Consider the following 13,923-nt stretch of genomic DNA (forward strand, 5'->3'; position numbering starts at 1 on the left):
ACCCAGAAAAGAACCTCAAAGCCTTGAAATAAATTTCAGTGGTTCCCAGATTACCTGTAAAGTAACATGCAGAAACAGAAGAGAAAATGTTCCCTCTGCATATTGGTAATTTTTAAGTGTAAAGGGAAAACATTTAAGTAACAGTACTTGCCTGCTTAATTACAGCTATTAAGCCTTGTACTTTACACTAAGCCTGTATGAAATACACAGATAAATTGTTCCAAGCCTGGAAAATAGGAAAATGATGCAGCCATTTAATTTTTCCTCTTTGCCTGTCAGGATGTGGATTGAGATAGAGTGCACTCTTGCTAATCATCTTAGTAATGTGCTACACAGATACACAAATCTCTCATTCCACAGGAAAATGTCTATATGCTCTATACTCTGTCCTAAATCCAGCATTTTACCTACGTTACCAGACATAAAACATTGGCAGTCCTTTTAGGTGGAACTGAAAGTCCAGCACAACTGTTATTCTGAATTTTCCCTATCACAGCCTTCTTAATGAAAGGACACAATTATTTAGTCACAGAAAATAAACTAAGCTGATATAATATCCAAATAATCATAATGTCAATGTCTTCAAATATTCCCATAAAGCCATCATTTATTTAAACAACCTCTACACTCACAAAGATTTTGTTCTGTTCTTTCAGTTCACCAGGGGTTTTATCTCCACTGGACCTTTTGCCTTCCCCAGTACCTTCTCCCCTGTGCCACCAATGAAATTTTGCAGGCTGATCATGGACTCCACACTTTGCCACATTTTGTGACCTCTTCTACAGTCTCCTGAGACTCTATTTATCCCACACATCACATAACTGGGGAAGTCAGGTCAGAAGGTCAATTACACATTCCAACCTTCATAATTCCTAAAAACACCTTCATGTTGTGGTGGTAAAACTCTGCTCTGAGCCTGCCCCTTGCACAAGTGAATGGGCACTCAGGCACATTTCTGATGGGGCAGGCCACTGAAATCCAAGTCAATTCCTCTGCCAAGGCATTCTGGAAGTGATACCAAACTTAAAAGCTTTTGGTAGGAACACTGACATTCCTCTGCAGCACTATCAGCTTCTAAACATCACTAAACACTACAACCTTCAACACTGGGTTTCCCCTTCTCCTGCAGGAGGTTCTGGGGCATTCCATGCTGCCTGTAACCAGCACATTCCATACTCTGGGGGAACTGTAGGCTCATTCCCTTGTTTATAAGGAAGGCTGTAAAGGGTGGATGCTTTTCTACCACATAATCATCAGTAAATGGAGCAGGAAACTCCTCAGGCACAACAGAGCAAGATAAAAAATGCCAAGGGAGTGCAGAGCACATGGCACAGGTAGGACTGGCAAAGCATCAAGGTGTTGGTGCAGAAGGCACTGCCACTAAAAGGTATGGCCCTAAGGAAGCATGTGAAATGAAACTCATGAAAACACTCTCAAAGGAAGCTTTCCTCAGCCTTCCACATACTTGCCTGTAATCACAAAAAGAATATGATTATTTTTGTTAATTTTTCTGGAAATATCCCAGCAGATTTTATTTGAAATTACTGCAGAAAAGAAGTTTGCCAGAGGGATTTATAAGGTTCTCCTACAGAATGCTCAAGGTCAGAAGGGACCTCTGGACATTATCTGTTCAGCTTTTCCAATACCTCTAAGCAAATCTTTCAGAATCAGGTGAAGCTCCTCAGGAGCTTGTCCAGTCAAGTTCATTTGTGGTTCTTTTAAATAGTTTTTTTTAAAGAGGACAGAGACTCCAGTATGTTCCTGGACAGCCTGCTATAGGAATGGCCACCATGATCCACTCTGGAAAATCACATTTCCCAGGTAGCTACTATGAATATCATATCCTCCTATGCAGGAGATGCTGTGCATTTATTTAACTTAGAAGTAGCAGATGGAGAAATAAATAGAGATTTAATTAGGTAGAAGTTCTAAATTTTTCCTTCAAATTTCCTACTGCAAGCTTCTCTAGAGAAGTGACTGTGTAGGTACTCCTTATTCAGTAAAAATAAAGCTTATTTGAGTTTCCTTTTAAATATCTCTTATTTGGAAAAAGCTGAAAATCAGGATAAGGAAACTGAGTGCTTTTAGCCTCTGCATTCTTAGTTATCTTAAAACAATTGTTTTTTTTTCTTGTTTGAGAGTCCGAACCATGCTAGTAATAGTAAACAAATGCCACTTGAAGATCACTGTAGTCAGGGATGTGGTAAGCTGGCCAGTGATAATAAAATCAGCATGAAAGCTTTAAATGGCAAAACTGGGGCACGAAATGCCAGGAGGGAGAAAGGCTAAATTCCTCCAGCTTTTTCTAGTACTAAACTGGACTTAGCAGACCAGACTGGGGCTAAAGAAAGGGTACTTCGTGCCATGCACCACTCCAAGCTCCAGTGCAAAGCTTGGATTGCTGCATTACTCTGTTACTTCATGTTGGCAATTGCTGTCCACACTTCTGGAGAATGCAGTGTGGGTCTAGCACTGATACAACAACTTACTAATGCAGAAGAAGGTTTAACACATGGAAAGAAAAGAAGGAAAAGTTACAGGCAGCTTCCCTGTGTAGATATGTGCATCCAAATGCTCAGTGTCTCGGCAATAAAAAAATGGGTTCAGCACAAACATCCTCGCCCTGTAACACAAATAAATGTCATTAAGAAACAAAAGTCACTTACCTCATAGGTTCAGGTTTTTTACTTTGACAGTTTATTAGCAGTAAGTAGTCTTGAGGATCTTCTTGACCAGAGGAAGGCTCCAGAGGGGGGACGTTAATAAGCCGGTAAGGAGAAGGAAGGGAAGATTCTGCTTGCATGGAAGGTGGTGAAGTGCTGATGGGCAAGGGTAACTCAGCAGATGGTTGTAAAGAGCTAACTGGTGGCTTCACAGCATCTGCAAACACAGAAGCATAGAATTTTTTATACAGTGAAGAAACAGTTTTCCAACACTAAGAAATGAAAATCATTAACAGAGGATGCAAAAAATCTCAGGTTTTAGTTCAAATTTGTGAAATTGGACATGAGAACAACTGGATTTGATGTTTGTTTCAGGGTACTTACATTTATAGATCAATCTTGATATTTTCCAACTGCAATCAGTTTCTTAAGTAAACCTTGGAAACAGAGGTTGTGCTTTATTTAATGACTTATTTAACCAGTTTTCTGGCCACAGAAAGAACAAAGATGCTGACAGCTGCTGTAATACAGCTAAAAACACAAATCTGTTGTTTTAATCAAGAGCAGACAAAGGCCCGTAAGTTATTACTTGAACGTGGCAACCTGAGTCAGAACTTGCAAGTATTCATTTCTTTTTAACCAAGGTCACTTCAGTGTTTGAGATTAGTCACCAGACAAGACCTGGCCACTCTCAATAGCTGAAAATCAAAAGGCAAACTGTTGCTTTTGCAATGGAAGATCCCTTACAGCTACAACAATAATGCAAATGTACAACAGGTAACATGTTCCACTAAGCCCCCTGATTATGTACCCTAATTTTTTGTTGTTGTTCAATAAATTAAGCAGTTGTGGTTGGGTTTGGTTTTGAGTTCTTTTTGTTGTTTTGTTTTGGCTTCGTTTGGATTTCTTTTGGGGTGGTGGGGGGCGAGGAGGTGTTGCACAGTGTTTGTTTTTTTTTTAAAATAACCTTATCTTTATCTTTATAATTTTTATCCACTTCTTTTTTCCTTTCAAATACATGCATCCAGACTATTAAATTATCTGCGAAACCAGAAAATATCGACACCATCAAACGTTAAAACAATCATTTGGTTTTTCATTGTTTTAATGACACATTGACTAAGAACAACATAATTAAGCAAACTGTTTCCCAATTATCAAGGCTCCCTGGCAACTCATTGTACATTCCAATTTGCACATCCCAAGAATGGACACTGATTATTAGCATTGTTTAAATGAACATAGTATTATCCAATGCTCCTGCTCCTGTCAGGCTTACAGGCCATCTATGCACTACAAAGTGGCTTCATTCAGTTTCTGCTTCCCAACACAACCCTGGGAAAAACCAGATGAGCAGCCCAGAACACAGCCCTCCTGCTTCCAGTTCTGTGTACACCAGGCACAAGGGACTTAGACATGGAAATGGAAATAGCAGCACTCGCTTTGAACTCCCATGGCACCTAAACAGGCTCAGAAATTAAATCCCACCACACCCACCATGTGGGTGGAAGAAGTCTAGGTGTATGAAAATTCCTCAACTCAACCTACCTGAAAAGGTAGGATAGCCTAAAAAAAGTTATTATGAAGGGTTGTGGCTGACCTATTCATCAAACTAGTTAACAGAAGAAAGGAAAAACCAGACTGTATTGAGGGATCACACACAAAAACAAATGGATGCACCCAGTTCAGATAAATAATAGTATAGAGATGTTTATAGTTCATAAAATCTTTATACATTACATTTCTTGAAACACATATTCCTGAAAATTCCTGACTACGTCATATGGTTTAGAAAAATGGGGGAAAAAAGATAAAATTCATAACATTGATTGTTTCCTGAAAATTGTTTCTTAAAATAGGCAATGTTTACTTAAATACCCTTGTCTTTATCATTCCTATGCACTTCCTATTTATTTGTATTCTAGAGTCACTTCTCTTTTCCTTTCAAATACAACAGTACTTGGAAGCAAAAGAGTAGTCTATTTTCTACTAAAAAAGTAGTCTATTTTCTACATGCTGAAATAAAAACATGAACAATTTTCTATCACTTATGAAATTCAAGAGCTTGAAGGAGCCTCTCTGAGGCACCTCCTAATGTGTCTTGATTTCCCCTAATGCAGGGGTTCAACAGCAGGAACAGAGAAGTGCCTGAATGGACCTACCAGGAACATACTTCTTGTTCCTGGAAAAGTGGTGGTGGGAAAAAGGACAAGCAGCTCCCTGCCCTGTCGCCTGCAGAACTGAGGAATACAAGTAAATTTATGCACCAGTAAGAATGGGGAAGAAAAGTTTCTTGCCAAATACATCATTCTTTGACCACACTAAGAGATGAGATCCTCAAGAGCTTCCCTGTGCCACAATCCCCACCCCATTCCTGGGCCCTGGCTGTGCACAACCTTCATGTCATTGGAGCTGCTCGGTGCCAGGTTCACACGAGGGGAAAAAAAAAAAAAAGAAAAAAAGAAATCAAACAGGATATCCTTGGGGCTTCCAGGGCAGATGGGTGTGTCAGCCAACCCTCATGCAGCCAGGAGTGCCAACAGGCACAGGTAAGATGCCTACGTGACCTGACACAATTAAACAGACCACGTACTAGCATTCCCAGGAAGAGTAGCGACACTCAAGGAAGTTGTCTTTCCAGGGCAAAATAAAACCAAGAAATCTGAAAGAAGACCAATATATCCACAAAGTCTGATGTACTGCTGCAGCTTCTGGGGCACCCCATGACAGAGGCTGCTTCCACAGCCTCTGCTGACCAACCTGTGACACACTATTCTCTGAATTTCTCCTACTTCTTTGAGTGCCTTTATATTTGTGACCTTTACTACCATCCTGTGGCAGTGAGGTCCACACCTTATTACACACGACATGAAAACCTGCTTCCTTTTAAACCCACTGCCTGATAGTTTCACTTCATATATTTCAGCTCCCATCTTCAAAGAAACTATGAACGATTGCCTCCTATTCATTCCCAACTTTACACAACTTTGTTGTAGTTTTTACTGAGTTGGTGCTGCTTAAGTTTTCCTAGTGCAGAAGCCATTTCACTGCACATCTGGTTTCCCTTTATCCTCACCTTTCCTAGCTCTGCTACTTTTTCCTTCCTGAGAAGGGAAACTAACTATTGCACACAAAGCACATAAAAAAAAAAATAGTCTGGGACACACTTACTGATTTACAAAGACATAACAATGATTCATTCTGTTCCTTTCCTAACCTCTCCCTTTCAATTGTAACTGAATATTCAAGGTGATGCTGTCCAGCTGTCTGGAAGCTCTGTGATCTGTTCCCTGAGCAAGGATTTGGAGCCCATTAATGTTAATGGATCGTTAGGGACACTTTCCTTCTGATGACTTGCCTCATTTATTTTGACACAGATAATACTTGATAAAATCCCTGATCCTCCTGCAGATCTGTGTGGGGTTTGTTTGAGATTGGTGTTTGTGTGGTTTGGTTGAGGGTTGTATTATTTTTCTTCCAGCACACAGAACTTTAACTATTAAAATACCAAATTTCTGATCTGAAATCCATCCTCATACAGGCATTTTGTATGTGTTAAATAGTGTGGGCTAATGCCATATTTAAACACCTACTGAACTTGGTCTAAAGCACTTCAGTTTTGCTTTATGCATTGATGCCATTTCAAATTTGACTACGAGGGAAGCAGTAATGTTAAAACTTTCATCACTGAGCAAATGAAGGCTGCTTGCCTATCTGCACCCTCTCAAATGCTCTCTTCAGCCACGTACTCCTGAAGTTGATAGAAGGAAAGTTTCTCTCCCAGCAGCCCATTATGATTTCAAAGAGTACAATCATCAGCTTGCTCCACTTTGGACTAGCAGATTTTTAGGGAAGGGGTCATCTGCACACCAAAGAGTGTTCTAAGTCATTTGGTTTGTTCCCAGAGCTCAGACACTTGGGCTGCTTTGAAATAATTGGGAGCTGGAAAAACAGCCAGAATATTTAACATGCAAATGAGTCTAACAAGAATCCTATTTTGTTTTTATAATTCCTACATTCAGTACAGCTAGAACAAGCAGCTTTCTCAAAACAGGGCGAGAGTTTTATCTTTTCTCAGCTGGCTTGTTATGAGCAGTTATAGGCTTCATTTTCACTAGAATTTATACTTTTTTCCTCATAGCCATTTTTGTAGCTTATGAAAATAATGAGGCAAAAAGAGCATTTTCTGAACAAGAATAACCTCCACTTTCTTCCTTCTTACTACATCAAGCTTCTTATTCCACAAGTTCCTATATAACTGTGCTTTGTGTACAACCTAGAAAATCTGAGTGTGGGAGTTCCCACTTAGGATTTGGTTTATATTTTGGTTTTTGTTTGTTTTTTTTTAAATGAAAGCAGAAATTAAATTGTTTGCCACACTATGATGTGCAGTCTCTTAATATTCTAATTAATTCTAATATTCTAATTATGCAAAAACTTGAAATGTTCTCATAGTGAACAAAACAGAGCCTCATTACAGCATGCATTAGTTTAAATGTCAAAATTGCAATCAAAGTAAGAGAATGCATTCTTTGCACATTGTAGGTAGAAAAATGAAAACAGAAATGGGATTTTTCCATTGCAACAGTGAATCAACAACAGATGTGCAATGGCATGATTCTTCTTCTTAGATGTTTCATTCCATCCACTTACTGTAATGCAGGTGTTATTAAAATAACCAGTGGCCAACAAAATATCAGAGCAATAACTTTGTGCAAAAATTCACAGATAGAATAGTAAGAGCCATAATTAAAAACAAACAGCAAATCAAAACCTTCATCACTTCAGCTGAACTGTGTTTGTCTGAGAGATCCTGGAATCAAAGGGCCACGTGTGCACATACAGAGCACAAGCATGTGTATGCTTGCTCTGTTCACACATTAACTTGATAGATTAGAGCCAGATCCAGCCCAGAAGGGGCACAGACACATGAGCATGGATTTGGGTTTTGGCATTAAGTGATTAGCTTGGCATCAATATGAAATCTATGCAGTAAAGCTCCATACTGAACCTGCTACACCCAGAGAAAGTCTTTTAAAATGCTCTAATAAAAACTTCCTACGCATTTCATAGGTCTATTTTCTTAGTTTAATATAACCTCAAAGCATCTCTCTCTTTCTGAAGATAAACATGATACCCTATTAAAGGAATGAAGAATTCAGCTTGGCACATATGTCCAGGACAACCCTGCCTGCTGCATCCAAACCAGAAACATGACTGACTGTTCCAGGTTCCATCAAACGCTGAAGTTTCCAGCTTTCAGAGCTAACATGTAAAATTTAGTTCTCACTATCTGCAGTTCATGTGTAATATTAAACTGCACTTTTGGTTACCCATGTAAAATTTGAAAATACCAAAAGCATTTGCACTTGGAATTGACTCCCCCTCCCCACCTGCAGTTTTTTTTTTTAAGACTATTAATTTAAAAGGAGAAGTAAGAGAAACATCTGTAGCCTATTCTCCCCATCCTCAGATGGCACACAGGCTGGGTGATGCAGGAAAAATAATCAAGGGGTCTGTTATAGACTAACTTCTGTAGGTGCTCATGAAGAGAAACAGAGCAGCTCACCACACTAAAAAGCTTAGGAATTCTTTTCCTTCACCAAATAGGCCCAGAGCTTTCCTGGGCAGGGCATGCTGCTCTGACCACATGGTGACTTTCCCCAGCTGGGGCTCCAGTTCTGTGCCTGGACCGTAGGTATCCCTGTGTTCCAGAGAGGCTTCCATCATTCCATGTGCTGCCTCCCAGCACCTCACGACTCACGGGATAACAACCTGCAAAACACTTTTCCAATCCTTCTCCCAGCAGCTCTACAGTAATGCTAATAGCACAAGAGGTGTCCAGCAGGAACAAGAGAAAATTAAATTAATTACTAGGTATAATACACTCAGCTTATTTTTCAAGAAAGAGCAGAATCATCTTCCACGTGAAATTCTGTAACATGCAGCTGTCAGCTTAAGATAATGACCACAAATGCTTGAGATTAAGATTCTGATCATACCTCTGATAGCGAATTATTTTTAAAATATATATGGTTTTGCCTCACTTCTTGTAAGGGAAGACCTACTGTTGCAGGTTTTGTGCTCTATTCATCATCATCATGTCACTTAACCAGCTGATCCTTTACTACATCATCTGGAGCAGAAGACATCTTAGTCCTGTCTGCTGCCCTCTCTTTCTCCTTTGAATAACAAGCAATGATCACCTCAGCTCGAGCTACCAGCTGCCAGCTCTACCAAACTCCTGATTACTCCTATGCAATTTTGCTAGAAAGCTCTAGCATCATTCTTCACAGTCTATCATCACCTTCCTCTCAGTAATTCCACCCTTTAAAAAAATCATATTTGTATGTCTCGGTGGCCATTATGCCCCAAACTTACTCCAAGTAAGCAACCAAGAAAGCCTTTACACAAGAGATGGCTTTGTGTCACTATTCCTTCTAAACCTACTGCCTGGCTGGTGTGACAACAGACCCACAACCCTCCTCTGGAGGGTTCCTCTCCTAATGCTTAACACAGTTCTTTTGTTATTTTTACTGCACTCCAGGTCATCAGTTACCCATCCTTCTGGGATATCACCTTTGAGCCAACAATTCTTTCTAGCTAATTGTATCTGAAACATACAAAATCACCTCTTCATTATGTACATAATCTCTATGGTGCAAACTTACTGCAAATTTTTTAAGTTTATTATTCTGTCCTTGCATTTCTCTTTATGCTCTACCAGATCCTCCCTTCCTTCATCTAGAAGCTCAGCTATTCCTGCTCACTTTTGAGCGTTTTAATGACCAAGGTGTCAAATATTCAACACGTGCTATTGGGATGGTGATTTTGCTTTGCCAAGTGTGCCAGGCCCTGTCATCAACTTTTTAAAGCTGTCAAAGGAAAACGGTTTTTATTTCTTACAAGCAGACCCTTCATGCAGGAAGGCCACCCTAAACATCTCTAATACCCACTATTTATTTATCAAAGACAAGGAGTCAGGATGGCAAGGTGAAGCTATGTTCATCCTGTCAGTCTCTGGTATTGCACCCAAGCTGTGATCAACCTTCAGAGTGTGGATTATCAGAACATCATTTTAAAAAAGCATGGTTACCCAAAAATAATTTTATTGCTCCAAAGGCAAAAAGGTAAGAGGGCATACACCAGACAGCAGCAGCCTGAACAGAAATTTTGAAAGCATCATGTTTAAAGCAAGCTGCAGCTCCTTCATTGTATGGTCCTTAAGATGACTAAAACCTTTTCCACCACATTTTATTATTTGTGTGAATGTAATTGTAGATTTCAACATCATGTTCTTCCCTTTCCCCTTCTTCTTCTCTACCTTGATATTTCTCCTGGTTTATTTTGCTACTGCTATCTTTATTCAAATTAATACATGCAAGTAACATGTTTGCATATAGTAAGATCATTTCCTCCTTTCCCTGCTCTGCCAAGCACGCAATTCACTAAATTACAGAAACATGGAGCTGGATCACATATGAAACATTCATCACAGATGTCTATTAAATTCTAGGGAAGGACTTTCACAGCCTGTTCTCAGATATCCTTCTAAGGCTTTTCTTTATCATTACATCACTCCCTGAGAAAAAAGGAAGTTCTATCTCCAGGTAACAACGGATCTATGTCTTATTTATCACAGTTTTTTATTTTATTTTATTTTTTGAAAGTCAGTTCTTCCCTTAATATTTTATAAACAGCGGAGAAAAAAAATCCTTCAATCTTTCTTCTCATCAGTCATTTTTAAAAACATATTTCCTCTATTTCTACCTTTCTTTAAACATTTATCCTCATCCTTCTGAAAGTTCAAGACACAGTATTTCAGAGGACATCTCCACAGCAGCAGGCACAAAATAGCCATGACCCATCAGGTCCTTTCAGATTCTCTGTCACTAGAGTTCAAATGAAACACTGGTGACACATTTTTGCCTGATAGTTCCATTTTAACCTCTAGATGATCTATTATACCATCATCTTACAGAGTAAAACATGAATGCTAAAAGTGTAGTATGAAACTCCGTGGCAAACCCAAACCCAATGCTCATGGGTGGTGCCCCCCAACTTTGCACATGTTTTAAACACGAAGATGCTGCAGAAAGAAATGTTTTACAGCTTTCATTTGAAAACAAGAAGCATTAGCTGAATGAAACATAAAAAGTACCCAGGAATTTATTTCTAAAAGTAAAAGAATTATTTACCTTATTTAAAACAAAAATTCCTTCCTGTTTCTGTCTTGTTTAAGTTTAAAATACCTAAATCACTATGAAAACTATCTTGAAAGAAAAAAGACAAATATTGCATTTATTGTAACTGTAATGCAATCATTACAGATTACACTACACTATAATGCAACCAGAAATGTGAACACTCAATGCTTGTAAATACCATTGAAGAACATAAATTTATCTGCTCTGTCCAAATACAAATGTAACATCAATTGCTACTTGGAAGATCAAAACAAAGCATTAGGTGAAAATGAATACTCAAAATAATTTCTAATGAAATAAACCAGAACTTTACATCACAGAAATCACTGAGTCTTTGCTATGTATGAAAGGAGCAGCTCAGAGCTACTCTGAGCTCTATTTTTCTGGTCTCTCTACTGCTATGAGCAGTACTCTTTCTCCCTCGTTCATCCCAACACCAAAGCCACAACTCCACACTTGTTTTCTAATAGCACTAGCCACTGGCATCTTGAAATTTTTTTCTTTATAAATCCAAGGAGGCAATGCTCCTGGATTTCTAAATGAACCTCAGCAGGAGCAATAGGGCAGTGGTGTCCCTAGTTCTTGATTGAGCAAAGGATGCCACTGACAGCACTCTCACAACCCTTAATCAGTTGGGCAAAAGACATTTTGTCCAGCTTCAAAGAAAACTATCTTCTGCTTCCACAGGCTAATAGAAAGATTGGTTATGCCCCATACTCCTTTTTTTTTAGCTCCAGACTGAAATAATAGTGTGGTTTTACTGTCTGAACTTCACCTGCTCTTTAACTTCCCCAAATAAACTGCAGGTGAATACAGATTTTATAAAGTACATTTACAACCTGCTCTTCTTTTGGCAGGCAGATTCATCTTGGAAAAATAAGAACCTGGCAATAAACACTCAGCAACTGATTTTCCCATTTCCCTTTTTTTTAATTCTTCCTCAATACACTGCAAGGCATCACTAAACCCATAAAACAGACAGTACTATCAACTCTCAGTTGTGTGAAGTAAAGGTGTTGGAGTAATTCAGCCAAAGCTAAAATGCCAAAGATGAAACATGCAATGAGAGTACAATGGGGAGAAGTTATCGATACAATTGACTGGAGCAAAAACTCAGTTTGGGAGGGCATAGCTACATCTCTCCACATCCATAGCAGGTTTACTCTTCAGTTCAAGCACAGAAAACACAGGGCTAACAATACACCAGCTCTCAGAGGAGAGGTCTGATGGTTTTGAGGGGACCCCACCTCTCTGTTCTGTGCAATGGACACGTGCTCCTTTGTGCCCTGCCCATGTGCTGCCAGGTGAACACGTTTCCTCTCTAGATCCCAGATTCCCAGTTTGTCCCCAGATCCAAGGACTTCTGCCCACAGCTGCACTGGTGCATTGCCTCCCTGCCCACCCCACTCTGGAAGGCAGGGAGGTCTGGCAGGCTGAGCAATGGATCCCAGGGCAGTCGCTCTCTGAGATACGCTGGGACTGTCAAAAGAAGCAAATTCCCTGGATTTGCTATTAGAGTGGCAATTCACAGATGAGGTTTTCAAGACAAAGTTGTAGTTCAAAACTACAATAAGGAGAAAGAAAAGGGCCCCTTCTTCAGAACACAACAGTATTTTCCAGTCACATTTGAAGATTTGGCTGGAGCAAAGTGATGCAAGCCCCTTTTTCTCCTTCACCTCCCTCAATCCACAATCCTACAGAAAGCAGGAATTTAACTTTAGCCCCTTCAGTCAGGCATGCCTTATGTATAACCCTCTTACCACTCTAATTTAATCTTTTCTTGGAACTGTGCACAGAGCTACAGCAAGTCACGTAACCCACTAATCTCCAAAAGGAATGTAGGAATAATAAGTAAATAAATAAGAATGGATTCAGGACAAGCAATGGCCGCAAGGTATTTGCAAGGAATTAAACACACCATCATGTCTCCTACAAGCTGCCTTCATACAATATCTATTTTGGTAGTACTTGAGTTGGATAGTGCAGAACTACAGGTTATTTTTCGTTTGTTTCAGCTGATGGGGGGGTGGATTTCTTTTCCCCCAAGTTTCAAAGCAGACGGAGAAATGGTAATATTAGAAAGCTGACATTTTGCACTCATTCCTGCTTGCATAACCATATGTTTTTATACCAAATGGGACTCCTTTGATGATTATGAAGATCTGCTGCTGTGCATGATTTTACTTAGAGATTTTTCCTGTGCTCCCAAAACCTAACATCACGCAGAACAGAAGAGCGTCATCCAAGCACTACGGCACACTTAATTTGTACCAAATTCTGAATATCTCCCTCTGTTCTGCTTACTTTTTTTCAGGGTAACAAGGAAGATTCAATGCCAATACACACAAGTTTTAAAACATACGCCAGCTAAAGATAGCCATCTGATCTTTGAAACATTCTTCACATGCAGGCACTGCACTTTCTCAGAAAAAGCAGCAGAACTTACCCTCATCTGTAGGGTTGAACCCACAGATATCACAGATACATCGAACCCACTTATTCATCTCCTCCTCGCTGTCTGCTACCAAATAGAAAACTCGGTCTATAGTGTTGATATCAAAAATATAGCTGTTTTCAAACTCCTTCTTGTTGAACGTTAATCCAGCATCCACTTGCTGACACAAATTTAAGTCAATAATACGGATAGGCTTCTTGGCATGGTCATTTTTGTAGTATTCCAATACATCTGGATCCCCCGTTAAGCGGCCGCTCCGAAGCACAAACCATCTTCTCTTCCATGCCTGGAAATTGGGGAGAGAGAAAGGGAGGAAAATTAGAAGGAAGAAATTACACTTGAAGACCTTTTATGTGTGGTTTCAGCCTTGGCTGAAAAAAGTACTAATAAGTAGTTCAATTATTACACTAAGAGATTACAGACCAAATACCTACATTTGACACTATTTAGGTATTGTTACAGCAGTGGACTTGAGGATTAGTGAATTTGTGTTTTAAATTTTATATCTTGGCTTTGTTTGCAACAACAGGATATACAAATTAAATCACTGTTTACAAAATGAGAGAGCATGAATACACTAAAGAAAAAAGTGGGGTGG

At 39.4% G+C, this 13,923-nt stretch overlaps 1 protein-coding gene across 2 annotated transcripts in view; it reads right to left on the bottom strand.

The window, feature by feature from the left end:
* Nucleotides 1-13,923, bottom strand: part of GAB1 (GRB2 associated binding protein 1) — a 94,982-nt gene that overhangs the window by 25,082 nt on the left and 55,977 nt on the right. For both annotated transcript variants that reach the window (XM_062493919.1, XM_062493918.1), the window contains exons 2-3: nt 13,317-13,611; nt 2,667-2,880 (exon numbers count right to left, since the gene is read on the bottom strand). In XM_062493919.1, the coding sequence (XP_062349903.1) occupies nt 2,667-2,880; nt 13,317-13,611 (509 nt within the window). The remainder of the gene's footprint in view (nt 1-2,666; nt 2,881-13,316; nt 13,612-13,923) is intronic.

The sequence above is a fragment of the Cinclus cinclus genome, chromosome 5, assembly GCF_963662255.1.
Source record: "Cinclus cinclus chromosome 5, bCinCin1.1, whole genome shotgun sequence".
Lineage (NCBI taxonomy): Eukaryota > Metazoa > Chordata > Aves > Passeriformes > Cinclidae > Cinclus > Cinclus cinclus.